At 36.6% G+C, this 13171-nt stretch overlaps 2 protein-coding genes and 1 long non-coding RNA gene across 5 annotated transcripts; 2 read left to right on the top strand and 1 right to left on the bottom strand.

Annotated features, from left to right (window-relative positions):
- Positions 1-290: 290 nt before the first annotated feature.
- On the top strand, positions 291-3528 carry LOC103964604 (peptidyl-tRNA hydrolase, mitochondrial). 2 transcript variants are annotated; one of them, XM_048568899.1, is made up of 9 exons: positions 291-631; positions 788-984; positions 1098-1185; positions 1270-1337; positions 1626-1676; positions 1763-1836; positions 2285-2343; positions 2429-2505; positions 2909-3528. In XM_048568899.1, exons 2-9 carry the CDS (start codon positions 877-879, stop codon positions 3038-3040), a joined length of 657 nt encoding a protein of 218 aa, XP_048424856.1. In that variant the 5' UTR covers positions 291-631; positions 788-876; the 3' UTR covers positions 3041-3528. The 2 variants fall into 2 exon arrangements, with proteins under 2 accessions (XP_048424856.1, XP_009375821.2); XM_009377546.3 differs by having other exon boundaries at positions 294-984; positions 1101-1185.
- Positions 3529-4597: 1069 nt separating this feature from the next.
- LOC103964569 (transcription repressor MYB5) lies at positions 4598-6608 on the top strand. Its single transcript, XM_009377519.3, has 2 exons — positions 4598-5329; positions 5535-6608. The coding sequence occupies exons 1-2, from the start codon at positions 4971-4973 to the stop codon at positions 6295-6297; spliced, it is 1122 nt and encodes a 373-aa protein (XP_009375794.2). The 5' UTR covers positions 4598-4970; the 3' UTR covers positions 6298-6608.
- On the bottom strand, positions 6095-12124 carry LOC103964580. Of its 2 annotated transcripts, XR_007252465.1 has the most exons (4): positions 11952-12124; positions 11627-11682; positions 8210-8387; positions 6095-6326 (listed from the first exon to the last, which is right to left on the bottom strand). It is a non-coding gene; the product is annotated as an uncharacterized LOC103964580 (long non-coding RNA). The 2 variants fall into 2 exon arrangements; XR_007252466.1 differs by lacking the exons at positions 11627-11682; positions 11952-12124 and adding an exon at positions 9786-11620 and having other exon boundaries at positions 8210-9749.
- Positions 12125-13171: the final 1047 nt, after the last annotated feature.

Raw genomic sequence — 13171 nt, 5'->3', positions numbered from 1 at the left:
ACATCTAAATGAGTTATTGGTTAATTGAACATTATGAAGGAAGTTAGGTCCTTTCGTATACCGAACAATTTGTAAACCTATAAATTTGAAGTGCGTAAAGATGAGTAAACCTTGAAAGATTTGTGGCAAGTTGGACGAAAATTCAAGAATAATTTTTTTTTAAGAACGACAATAAGGTTAGCAATGCAAGTTGGAAGAGTGCATTGGGTTTGTTTGGTGTGTTGTAAAGCTCAAGAGAAAAGTTATATAGGACGTAAATATGATCATCAATGTTTTATAGCAAGAAATGTTGGTAGGTCAAAAAATAACACATGCAAAAAATTATTGTGTCGAAGATGAGAATATTTTGATATGAATACGTGGACACACGAGAAAGTATAGGATTGACACCACTTAGTGAGGAAACTTTATTGTTATTGTTGTTTTGGGTGGGAAGATTCATCTTCGGTATAAACAGAAGGTCCCAAGAAAACGAGTGCGCTTGGGCCTTGAGCAGAATCAGCGCGGCAACCGTGACTTTTGCAGCACCGCGTGGTTGCTTGTCAGAGCATCTAAAGCGTCCAAAGCCAAAGCCAGACCAAAACCCGCCCTTTCTCTCTCACTCTCTCACTCTTCTCACTGGTTATGTGAGGCAAGTTAATAATCTCAAACTTGTCCTTGGCATTGCAGTCACTTTAGTAATCTCACACTCCGTCATCGAATTACAAGTTTCAGACTGCTCGGAAGATCACTCGCTATTTACATTTTGAATGCACTGTAGCTGTTTGTGAAAAGTTGTGAGTGGCAGGTGGGCTGGGGGCTTTCGAGTTTCGACTTCATTTTTCGACGAATTATGGTGCTGAGGCTTAGTGGGAGGCGCTGAGGACAAGGGAGAAGATGCTTAATTGGTTAAGTAGGCGTTGCTTTTGCACGGCTGCTCCACGGCCATGGCTATTTGTAGGTTTGGGCAATCCCGGCGATAAGTACAAAGGAACTAGACACAATGTACTATACACTATCATGCATTCTAGAGACCCTGATTTGACAATGTTTGTGTATTGTGTTTCTTGTTTTTTGTTTTAATGACAAGTTTCAGATTACTTTCTTTTGGTTTGAAGCAGACGGGGTTTGAGATGATTGATGCTTTCGCCAATTCACAAGGCATTGCAATGAACACGGTCCATTGCAAAGCCATCTTTGGGCAAGGCATGTGAATCTTTGCATATGTTACTTTGTTTGTTGTCATTTTTTATGTTTGTTTGTGAAGTTCATGGAAGTTTGGTATTGTAGGTTTCGTGGGTGGAGTTCCGGTTTTTCTTGCAAAGCCTCAAACTTACATGAATTTGAGTGGTGAATCTGTAAGTGGCCGATATACTTCCTTTTCACAATCTGATGGAATTATGATATTGTACTTCTCTTTGCAAAAAGGTTATTCATTGATCTAGCCTACCGAAATGATATTTGTTCTGTGCATTTCATTCCTTCTAGCACACTTCCAAACCCATTTGCAATTCCTTCGTGATTTTACCTGCTTCACTTTTGTATGTTAGAGACTTTGAGCTATTAATCCTACTGCTTATGTAACTAATGTTAGTAAAAGAGATATCAGTGAATGGTTTAACCTCGCGTTTCTCTTTGTTAAACAGACGGGGCCTCTTGCTGCTTATTATAAGCTACCTCTCAATCGTGTGCTAGTGGTACTTTCTTCTTCTAATTTTAAGCTTTTTTGTACTTATAGCATCTGTACGTATCTTTATAGTTTTCCTTTTATTCTTGGCTGCAGTTTCATGATGACATGACCTTACCATGTGGAGTACTTCGTCTTCACCCAAATGGAGGTCACTTATGCCACAATGGGTATGATCAAATTTATTACTTTCAGGTTTTAAGCATATATGCTTCTATATGATTAAGCAATGATGAAAAATGTCTTGCCTAAATGTTAGAACCCACCTGGACATTTATGTTTACCATGGTTATAGTTACATAGCCTGAATTGCTGAGTTCACAATAATTGGTGAGCTAATTATATAGCTGCATATTAGGCTTTTTGGTATTAGTAGACCATCACTACTACCAGAAGAGTAAAGACCATTATTATGTGGTTTTACCAGAATTCTTCTGGTCAAGCTTGCCTTTTTCGGATCATCAACCATTAAGCACTCATATATTTACTGAAAATGTATTAATTTTCCTCTATCTCTTGAAAGGCCTTTCAATTTTGCCATCTCCCACTCTCAAACTTAGGGAAAATATGTGGAATCTGGTACTTATCACTGATTTTTTTTTTTTTTTTGTTATTCAGGTTGAAGAGTGTGATCTATCACTTTCGAGGGAACAGAGAATTTCCTCGACTAAGAATCGGTGAGTTTGAATGTCCAAATTTCATAGTTATGTTACTGTTATTATCACTTCCAAGTGCTAGAAAGTTTGTTGAATTTCTTGTAAGGTATCGGAAGGCCTCCTGGTCAAATGGATCCGAAAGCATTCTTGCTGCAAAAATTTAATGCCACAGCTCAAGGACGAGTAAGTATATTTTGGTTGTGTATTTACCTCAAAGAACATTTCTTAACACATCCATATTCTTAGAATTTATAAAAAGTATATTTTGAAGGATGATACTACCATTTGTTTGCTTGTTATTTACTGATTCAACTGTGGATAAGACGTTAATTAAAGAGGTAGACCTAGCTGTTTAGAAAACTATATGAAATCTGATCGTTGTAAGATCCGTTCATTCCATATGGATTGCATTCGTTTTAAATTTGGCGAAGTATTATTGAATCCTGCATTTTATGTAATTGGACTCATTTTCTGCTTAACAATTTGATGTCTAATCTTCGTTTGGTTTATGTTATCATTCCTTGTATCCTAATGTAAGTCTAGTAATTACTTGGAGGGATAATGATGATGTGCCCGTTTGGTCTAGATTGATGCTGCTTTGCAAGAGGGAGTTAATATATTGAAGGTCGTGCTTTCTAAAGGCTTCGCAGAAAGTGCGAGACGCTTCAATTCAGAGCAGAAATACAAGCATCTAAGAGTAGAAACCTTGCCAACATGAATTTACACAGCAGCGTCTGTAAATGAGTAAATGGGTTTTTGTTTTTTGGGATAACACTTGGGTCGTGATTGTCAGAATATATGGAAACTCGACCGGTTGTTGAATCTAAAATCAAGAGGACCTACGGGCGTTGCATTGTTGACAACCCATGTCATCGAGTAGGGTTCTAACAATCACGGCTCACGGATTATCTTTGTTTTGAGATCGTCTTTTGTGCTATAAATGTGACCCATCACCCATCAGCTTTAAATTTCATCAATGAAGGTAAAGCGATAAACGACCTCAGACTCATCATTTCTCAAAGTTTTGCCGGGGAGTAGGCAGTCGGAAGTCTCAATGTCTCATGACTGGGGGTTGGGATCCGGTGGGCACCCAGTGCATAATTTTATCATAAATGCCCATTGTATGCAGTTTTATTTGCATTGAAGTTGTTTTCACGATTCGAACGATCTTTGGACCATAAAAAAATAATATTTTCGTTTCATGAAGACTCGTCTTTCGGTCAACTCGTTGAATAAAGCGGAGACTGGGGAGTGGCTGCCGCTGGTTGTAGTTGTATTTGTAAGGTTGTCTGAAAAATAATATAGAAAAGAAAAGAAAATAAAGGCTCAGTGCTCTGCGGGTCCCGTCTGCGGCCATCCTGTGCTGTCATTTCTGCTGCACTTTATGATTCAAACTCCGCCAGTCCCACGCGCATTCGGGTAAAGGTTAGACTGGTACTCTCCCATACGCAAAGCGTAATTGAAAGGAACATGAAAAAATAAAGTTAAAACAGAGTAGAGGTTGTAGGTTTCTAACTCTGAGTAGTTAAGATGATTAAGGCCTGGTTTGGTATTGAGGTGATTTTGAAAAAAGCTGGGAGCTGTTTTTGTGTTTGGTAAACATTCAGCTTTAGCTTTTTTTTCACAGTTTTGGGTTAAAAAAAGCCAAAAACAAGAAGCTGCAAAACCTAGCTTTGAAAAATCGACTTTTTTTCACATCTGTTTTACATAAAAGTTTACCAAACACTATAATACTGCTTTTTTTTTTCAAAAGGCATTTTTACAAAAAAGTTTACCAAACACTCTACTGCTTTATTTCACAGATGCTCATTCTCACAGCACAGCAGAATCAACTTTTTTTCAAAGTACAGCAATACCAAACCAGCCCTAATTCATGCACTCGATTTATATTGGAGGTTAAAAAATATAGAATTATATACACACCGTCTAATATTTTAGTGGATATAGTGCTTCAAAGCGTCTTGGGTTTGAAACTTTATTTAAAAAAAAAATTATTATAATATTTTCAAACCCTTCCACTCCTCTTAATAATAATAAATTAAAAAAAAAATACAGTATTATAAAATAAATCAATAAAAATCATCATATAAATGCTTAAAAGCTACTAATAACTAAGAGATATACATCAAGTGTATCTAATTAATATAGATGTACATAGCCACAATGGGAGAACTCCATACTGAAATTTTAAGTAAGGAAAAACATTGTGAGTGCACTAAATTGATGCAATTTTTTTTATAAGGCATCACTTAGTCGGATTCGTAATGTCATTTAATAAGAAATTATCACATTGACACGAGTAAGATGGAATTAACCAGCTGCCCCTAAATTCCAGTAGAGAAAATATAGCTCTGGTAAAGCAAGTGGTGTTAAAGCAATAGATAGGCGCGTGGGAGTATATTCAGCTGCCTATCACAATATTATTATAGCTGTGTCTCGGCTCCCCATCTTTTATCTCTCGATCTCATCTCCCATCCTCCTCAATACCAAACTAGGTGAAGGTACAAAACTATATCTACTTAAACACAAACAAAAAAAGAAAGAAAAACAAGATCAGGTTGTCAAGATATCAAAATCTCCATTTGTCTTCGCATTCGATCCACTCCTACTCAGAAGAAGAAGAAAAACAACACTGAAAAAGCTTTACAATGAGGAACCCCCCGTCGTCGTCGAAAGCAACAGCAGCAGCAAGTGCTACGATGACAACAGCATCGCCGTCGTCGAGTAAGGCGGGGATTGCCGGAGGGAGTAAGACGCCGTGTTGCGTAAAGGTGGGTTTGAAGAGGGGGCCGTGGACTCCCGAAGAGGACGAGCTGCTGGCCAATTACATCAAGAAAGAAGGTGAAGGACGGTGGCGGACCCTCCCTAAGCAGGCTGGGTTGCTCCGCTGCGGAAAAAGCTGTCGCCTCCGCTGGATGAACTACCTCCGCCCTTCCGTTAAGCGCGGCCAGATCGCCCCCGATGAAGAAGATCTCATTCTCCGCCTCCATCGCCTCCTCGGCAATCGGTAAAGCTACATACATACATACATACATTTATATACGCATTATCAATTTTCCTCGACAACATTATCTTATCCATATGTCCACTCTACAAATTTATCATCATTTCATTAAATTTTTAGGGTTAGGGTTTCACTGTTCATATATATTATTTTGAATTAGGGTTATGGTTTAATTACTATTTTGGATGTGTGTATTATTTGTCTGTAGGTGGTCTTTGATAGCTGGGAGGATTCCAGGTCGTACGGACAATGAGATAAAGAACTACTGGAACACACACCTGAGCAAGAAGCTGATAAGCCAAGGCATAGATCCCAGAACCCACAAGCCTCTCAATCCAGATCATCACTCTGCTGCTGCCGATGCTGATGTGGACAACACAAATAAATTAGTTGCTGCTGCTGCTTCTTTCAAGGCCAATACCCGGTTCTCAAACCCTAATCCTAGTCCTCCTCCTTCTGATCGTCTTGTCCATCAAGGAGCGGATCCCAGTATCAACGGTAATGATGGAAACATCGCAATTGATCATGATCTGGGTACTATAGTCCATAGCTGTGCAAACTTGATCACGTCCATTAACAATCCCGATGCTTCTTCTTCGGCCGCAGCAATGGGCACTTTGAGTTTAAGGACCAACAACAACAGCCACGCTGGAGTACTACCTGGGGGAGGAGGAAATGAAGAGGACGAGGACATCAACTGTTGTGCGGACGACGTCTTCTCTTCGTTTCTGAATTCGTTGATCAACGAGGATCCATTTGCTGTACAACACCAATTGCAACAACAGGTACTGCACAATGGGAATGTTAGTACACACGCAGCTGGTGCTGGTTCCGACCACGTTCCTTTGATTTCTATGACTAGTGCTAGTACTATGACGCCGTCAACATTTAGCTGGGACTCTGCTGTGCTCATGTCTTCTGCTTTCATCCAAAATGATCACCAGAGGGTTACTGATCAAACGGAGCAGTAGCTAGCCACCTGTTTGATTGATCAATCACACTGCGCATGTTGAAACAAGCAATGCAGTTGCTTAATTAGTTAATTTATATGTGGAAATTAGTCCTAGGTAGGGTTTGAAATATCATATGAAATGTGATTTTGTGGGTAAGCGGTGTCTCTATTCTTAATTATTCGACTACTTCAGCATCGATCATTTTGGCACTACGAATGGGGGCGTATATCACTGTATGGCGATCATGTTTGTAATGTTATCTATATATATGTTACCGGTATTGTAAAACAAACATTTGATCAATGTTAATTAATCTATATTTATAAATATATAGAGAGTAATTTATGTGTGAATCAATTTCATGTTTTATATCTCTGCCACATTTCTCATTTTGCATACATACATACATACATATACATACACACACATATATATATATATATATGTATGTATGTATGTATGTATGTATGTATGTATAGGGTTTGTAACCCTGATGACAATGCACCGAAGAGCATCGAAATTATAATGTAAACACTTTGTATACAAAAATATAATGTCAGATGCTCAATTAAAGTTGATCTTCATGGAAGGAGATTATATATCCGTTCATTCTTTCTAAAGTGTGATCTTCAACGCATGCAAATTCAAGTTCATGGAGGGGGATCGATATGTGAATTCAACGCAGAAGAAGGTGCAAATTATCCCAGAAGTTCTTAACATGGTGAAGCTTTTACTTTACATTTATGATTAATATTGGCACTTAATGTATTCTTTGATGTTTGTATATCTCATATATAGTGTCAGTCAGATATATCCAGACTAATATGCTTCATATTCAAAATCTACTAGCTAGCTAGGATCCGTGGATCATGAAGTGTATATGACAATCAGATACACATATATAGATGACATGAACATATAAATCTTCTTTGCTTAAATCCCAAATAAATCTTGTACTAATCCGTTTAGTATATCTGTATTCATTTAGTGCATAAACGTGGTAAATATTTGACATCTTTCTAAATCTTATTACATCTAGCATATAATGCATCTGAGTGATAAAAGACTAGTTCTACAACCACACTTTAAACAAATTGATCATTGAGGGTAAGTATGCAAAATAAGTAAATAATGGTCGATATGATATATATGATTCCAAAATACGTTACAACACAATGATATTGCGTGCATGAAATAAGGCTATAATCATTATAGAAATTAAAATATCACATTCAGAATGTATTCATTTTTTTAAGTCATTTTTTTTAAATATTTCTAACTTTGAATTTTCTTGTTCTTGATTCTCATATAATTAAATTTAAAAAACGGGTCTTTTTTTATACCGTGTTTCCTTACTAAATCATCAAAAACATTTGAGACAATGACAAAAACACGAAACATATATAGTAGTGTTTATTATCTCCCTACATATATATACGATAGCTCCAAAACATAAACAGAAAGAGGATATGGCAACAACATCAAGGTTATAGACACAACTACTGATGTAAATTAACGTTGAAAGGAACTAGAGAAAGAGAAAGAAAGATAATTAAGTTCTTATATATGAAAGATCAATGCATGGTATTAGTTAGAAATATGTTTTGGTGCAAACTTTAGTAGTGAGCACGTATTCTTGCTTTCTGTATATATAATGTGAATATATAACTGTTTAATTTGATCAGAAGTACTTAAACCTATACATAATACCTTAGAAGACATTAATTCCATTAAGGGAATGAAGTTCTAACCTTATATATAATTTTAAACTCAATCTAGTTATACACTTATACTACGAAAAATCTGGGGTTAATTAAACCACTGTTTCTGTTTAGATAGAAACAGTAGGTAGTACTTATGTTAATTCCACGTAAGCACCAATGAATCAAGAAGCTATTTAATTAAGCCATCATGCAATATGCATACATACGTGTCAAGGATGAAAGTCACTTTCTCAGAATGGCAGAGCATGAAATAACATCATCTGGTTTCAACTGATAAAAATAATTATTGAGTGTGTACACTTGATCATCTGTGGAACAAGATTTCGTTGAGCAATTTCAATCAGTTTCCCAACATTTCTGATGCGATATCGTCGTGTGAGCTTCCTGCAGAACCATGCATGAAGAATAAAATGAAATCAATAGAGTATACGCCCTTGATGCATATATGCATGATAATCATATGCTGACCGTAGGATAACATCAACACGTTCGTTCTAATTATCTAAGATGGAAGATGGCTCACAACACCAGGCTGTTGGCTTATTGTACCTTCTCTCCCTCTATGACATATCGTATATTTTACCATAACAGGACAAGGCACGACAAGCTTACTCCTCAACACCTCAAGGCTTACGCCTTGCTTTTGCGAGACCCTAAATGTCTTGATTTACATCTTCGCCTCTTGAAACATATATTGTTTATAGACCGATGTACAATAAATATTACAACAAATTCATATTCAAAGTTTTCTTTTTGTTGATAAAAGGCCTAAATGTTTTCACGAGCACCTCCTCTAAATATGTTGACTCACAAACTTCATGTCTTAAACTATGAGCTATAAAATTAGTTGGGTTGTGTTTAGATGAGGGACTTAGAAGTCTCAGGGCATCGAGGCCAAATTAGTAAAAAAAGATGAAACTATAAAATGTTACATAAATGCTATATTTGGACGAGGGATTTCCAAGTTATAGGATTAAAAGCCAAATTATGAAGAAAAAGGTTACAAATGATAGGAGAGATTAGCTAATCCCTTGCGGGGATGTGTCATTTGCAATCTCTCTTACATGTATTTGTATCGCTCTATATATAATGCATTATATCCAACATTTTGTTATCATTTTCTTTATAATTTGGCTTTTAATCCCATGACTTGGAACTACCTTATCCAAATTTAGCCAAAGGGTATTACAAATGCAGTACAAGAGAACTATGAACACATATGTCTCTATAAATGATTATGTAGTACATTTTTAATTCTATGTTTTAGTGTGTTTCTTCCTTTTTTAACCTAAATTCCTGTCACTTAGTATTACAGTCTAGTGATATTTTTCTTCACTTGTAAGTGAGAGGTCTTTGGTTTGATTCTTGCCAAAAGCGAGTTTGAATCACATTATTGCTACCTCATTAGAAGACTAAACTCACCCATTTTCCCTTAGTGTAGATAATATCGTTTGCGAAAAACAAAAATCTAAATTCCTTAGGATTAAAGTCCCTCACCCAAACACAATCTTGGCTATTTGATCACTTTGTTAGAGGCACATGCAAGCGTTTAATTTCTACTACAAACTAGATACCTTTTCAGTAACTATAATAATGTTTGAAGAAAGCTCTCCCAGCCTAGAAAAAAAGCGCGGCTCCCCCTCTCCCAGAGTCAAGAACCTCCAAACTCCCATCTCGGCTTCAGCCGCCGAGCCCTTCCTCTTGGGTGGGATCGGTGGCAACCCCATCTCCTTCTTCCCTAATAACCTTCTTCTTCTTCCTTAACTCTTCTTCCCTAATAACCTTCTTCTTCTTCCTTAACTCTATCTTCTTCCTTTTCTTTTCATTTGGCCCTTGATTTCGGGTAGTTTTGTTCCGAGATTGTCTCATTTTCCTTGAGGTAATTTGTCTTATTTTTCTTTAGCTTTGTCTCAATTGTTGGCAAATCTTGTCGTTGATCCAAGTTTCATGCATTTTTATTTCCAAATTGTTGTTCCTAGTTGCGAGCCACTGCCCACCTACTAGTATGGCTACTAAAGTGCATTTTGCTCTATTTGGTAGGATTATTATGGGAGTGGTTTAAGTGCGAGTGGCTTGCCCAACCCCATTTTCCGTTCATCCTTTATGCCTGTAGGTTCTTCTTTTTGGTGGCGGCTTGACGATGGTGGTGACACTAATTTGGTGGAGGAGGCTGGTTCTTGTTTCCAGATCTAGGGTTTCGGCATAGGCATTGTTATGTGCTCATTTTTGAAGCTTGTTTTCTTATTTTACTTTTATAACTGGCTGCAATTTTACTTTAGTGTTGTGCATTGCATTTGAATTTGTCCCGCTTTTTATCAATATGTTTTATTTTTAATGAAATTAGTTGTTTGACCGAAAAAAAAAATAATGTCAATAAATTAACCAGGTAGAACTGAAACTCGAGCAAAGTGGTAGGTAACACAGTCCAAACTAGTAAAGAAACCTACCTTGGTATTGGGTATGTGGCCTGATTTTAACTTATATTGAATTCTAAATGGGCCTTTAAACATTAGCCCAAAGCTTATATTACTTGCGTGTTTGTCTACTTAAGGTGGAAAAATAACAAATTTAACCTAGCGCACTTTACAGTTGACCTTAGTTGCTGTCTCCTAACTGTTCAGGACCGTTGTGGTTTGACCTGAATATCGAAATATTTATATATCTGATAATCCGACCCTCCACTTAAAAGATCAAACTACCAGTCTTCTGCGATTGGTAGATGGTTGACTTGTTGCATGCCAATTCAGTAGCTGCTTCTACTGCAACTTGTTTGACTATTTAAAACTTGAATAGTGCTATTTGTATACTTATTTTTACTTCTTATATATTTTTCTCAGTTTTCGATCGTCGGATCGAATAGACTAAAAAGATGAATGACTAAAATTAACAAGAATGTATGGAAAGTAAAAATAAATGTATGAATAACACATTCCTAAAACTTTGGTTGTCTATCTATTCCCTCATGAAATAGTCTAACACTCCATTGATGTCCATGTGCATGAACATTGTTTGCGTATTGATACAAGCGTATCAACTACCAATCTAATCTTATATGAATAGTCAACTAATGGGTGTGAAAGAAAGAAAAAAACCCGGTTTCATGATTATAATCTTAGTGTTGTCAAGTTACAGACTTGTAATTCAAGTGAGTGAGCAAATTTACTTTCACTTCTCCGTCTGAGATCATGTTGGATTTTTTTCATCCCTAATATGACTTGTACAGAAAACAGTGTGTCATTTTATTTTCTTAGCAAATTGCAGTTTTTTGTCATGATTAGCATGCATCAAAACATTTTAAGGTTTTTTCTTTTCATGGGGTACTCTGCGAGTAAAGGGTTAAAACCTTTATTCAAGTCATTTCCAATTCATGAAGAAACAAAAAAAGAGTGTATATATGATTTTGTATTAAATAATATTTCAGGGGTGGGTCAAAGGCTCCGAAACAAGCTTTGAGAATTTGTCTTCTGGTGGGGGTATTTTCTCATAATTTCAAATGGCCTCCGATGGGCACAATGCTGCACCTTTTCATGCCATAATATTTTCTCAACATGATAATTGAAGAAAACATCTCAAAAATAAAAATAATCACAAAAATGTGAAAAAAGAAAGAAGAAGGAACATACACAGACAGACGGAGTGCGTCGTGAGAGTTTTGTCGTCGCTAAAAAAACATATAAACCTGAAAAACAGAGAAAAGAGAGAAAACATATATAAACAGGCATTTGCTATGAGCCCCATTTAACTTAATCATGATATTAACGTTTTTGGGCAGGCTCATTAACTAAGATGATAAGAATAAAAGCTACCATGTACATGCATAAACCAACCTACTTCTCCAAAAAGCGCTTAACATCCACAAACATGAAGAAGGCAAGTATCATCACAAAATGATGAAAGCAAAGCACCATTAAAACAGAAAACAAGAAGCAAAAGTTTTTCAGGACTTACTGAATCATATTCATCCGCGAAAAACTGTACATCTCCGCCGTTCGAGTCCTTTTCGCCAAATGCATTACTGCTCGATGAGACTGGCGCAATGATCAAACGGGGTCATGGAAATCTCAGTAACTTAAAGTAAGGGTTGAAACTGGAAAAAGTTGTGTGAAAGAAACTTCGTGTTGTAGAAAGCTCTTGCACCCAGTTTTTTATAGGAAAGTACACGTGTCAGTCAGGTGCTTGGTGGCCAAAAGCTGCAGCTCCCTGGAGGAAAGGGATCATCTCAATATACCTTCTTTCTAATTCACCAAGTTCGGGGATCTGGATCGTTGAAATTTGATCCAACGATTATAAATAGGGACTCATTTTAAAAGTTATAATAATTTTAGCCGTTGAATCAAATTTCAATGGCCTAAATCCTTGAATTTAGTGGATTAGGAGGAAGGAATATAGAGATGATCCCTTTTCCTCCCTAGAGGCAGTGCAATGGGGGCTTATGAGAGAGGATCCTTACCGGATCTTCTTTGTGAAGATCTTAAGAATTCTCCAATTATATCCGTTTATTGTATATCGTGCGGTCAATTTTTATCAGTATTATTTATATTTAATTTTAAATAAAAAAAATTTACAATGATTTCCGACCATACGATATACGATGAACAGATGTGATTGAAGGATCATCCTAAGGCTTATAGCTGGAAGGTTTTATCTGGGATTTGACCGGTAGATTTGTATTGTTTATAAGAAAATAACCGGCTGAGAATCTTTCTGATAAAATTGGAAAACCCAACCAAACGTTCTAACCCAAAAAAAAGGTCATAGTGTTTGTTAGACAGACCAAACTTTCCAATCTCATTCTTTGCTGCCAAATACTTACTTTCCCTTCTTCCAACTGCCTATCAGCTCTCAGTCTCTATCTGCATTTTTTTGTGGTACTATATATAATTTAACATCTGCTTATTGGGCCACTGTAGTATTTTTGTGTACTACGTTGGAGGGATGAGCATATTTTAGCAGTTGTTTATATATAACAAGGTATTAGAGCTCTAGTAAGGTTTAGAAACCTCCGACTCCCGTGCCCCACATAGTTTCAGTTATTGTACGAAGGGTGGGGTTGTACTTGTTCCGTTGTGTATGTAAGTTTTGATTTCCAAATGCATAATGGAGTTAGACATGAGGAGAAGTGTTAGCTTGATGTATATTGTCGTCTCATTCTTTTACAATATAAGATT

The sequence above is a fragment of a genome, unplaced genomic scaffold (assembly GCF_019419815.1).
Source record: "Pyrus x bretschneideri cultivar Hongxiangsu unplaced genomic scaffold, Pyrus_bretschneideri_v1 Contig5, whole genome shotgun sequence".
NCBI lineage: Eukaryota > Viridiplantae > Streptophyta > Magnoliopsida > Rosales > Rosaceae > Pyrus > Pyrus x bretschneideri.
Note: the sequence above shows the minus strand (reverse complement) of the source record. Positions and strands in the feature narration are given on the sequence as shown.

Coding starts and splice junctions, on each gene's coding strand:
- LOC103964569 (XM_009377519.3), top strand. CDS start 4,971: ATGAGGAACCCCCCGTCGTCGTCGAAAGCAACAGCAGCAGCAAGTGCT. Junction 5,330..5,534: donor CATCGCCTCCTCGGCAATCG/GTAAAGCTACAT, acceptor ATTTGTCTGTAG/GTGGTCTTTGATAGCTGGGA.
- LOC103964604 (XM_048568899.1), top strand. CDS start 877: ATGCTTAATTGGTTAAGTAGGCGTTGCTTTTGCACGGCTGCTCCACGG. Junction 1,677..1,762: donor CTCTCAATCGTGTGCTAGTG/GTACTTTCTTCT, acceptor TCTTGGCTGCAG/TTTCATGATGACATGACCTT. Junction 2,344..2,428: donor ATTTCCTCGACTAAGAATCG/GTGAGTTTGAAT, acceptor ATTTCTTGTAAG/GTATCGGAAGGCCTCCTGGT.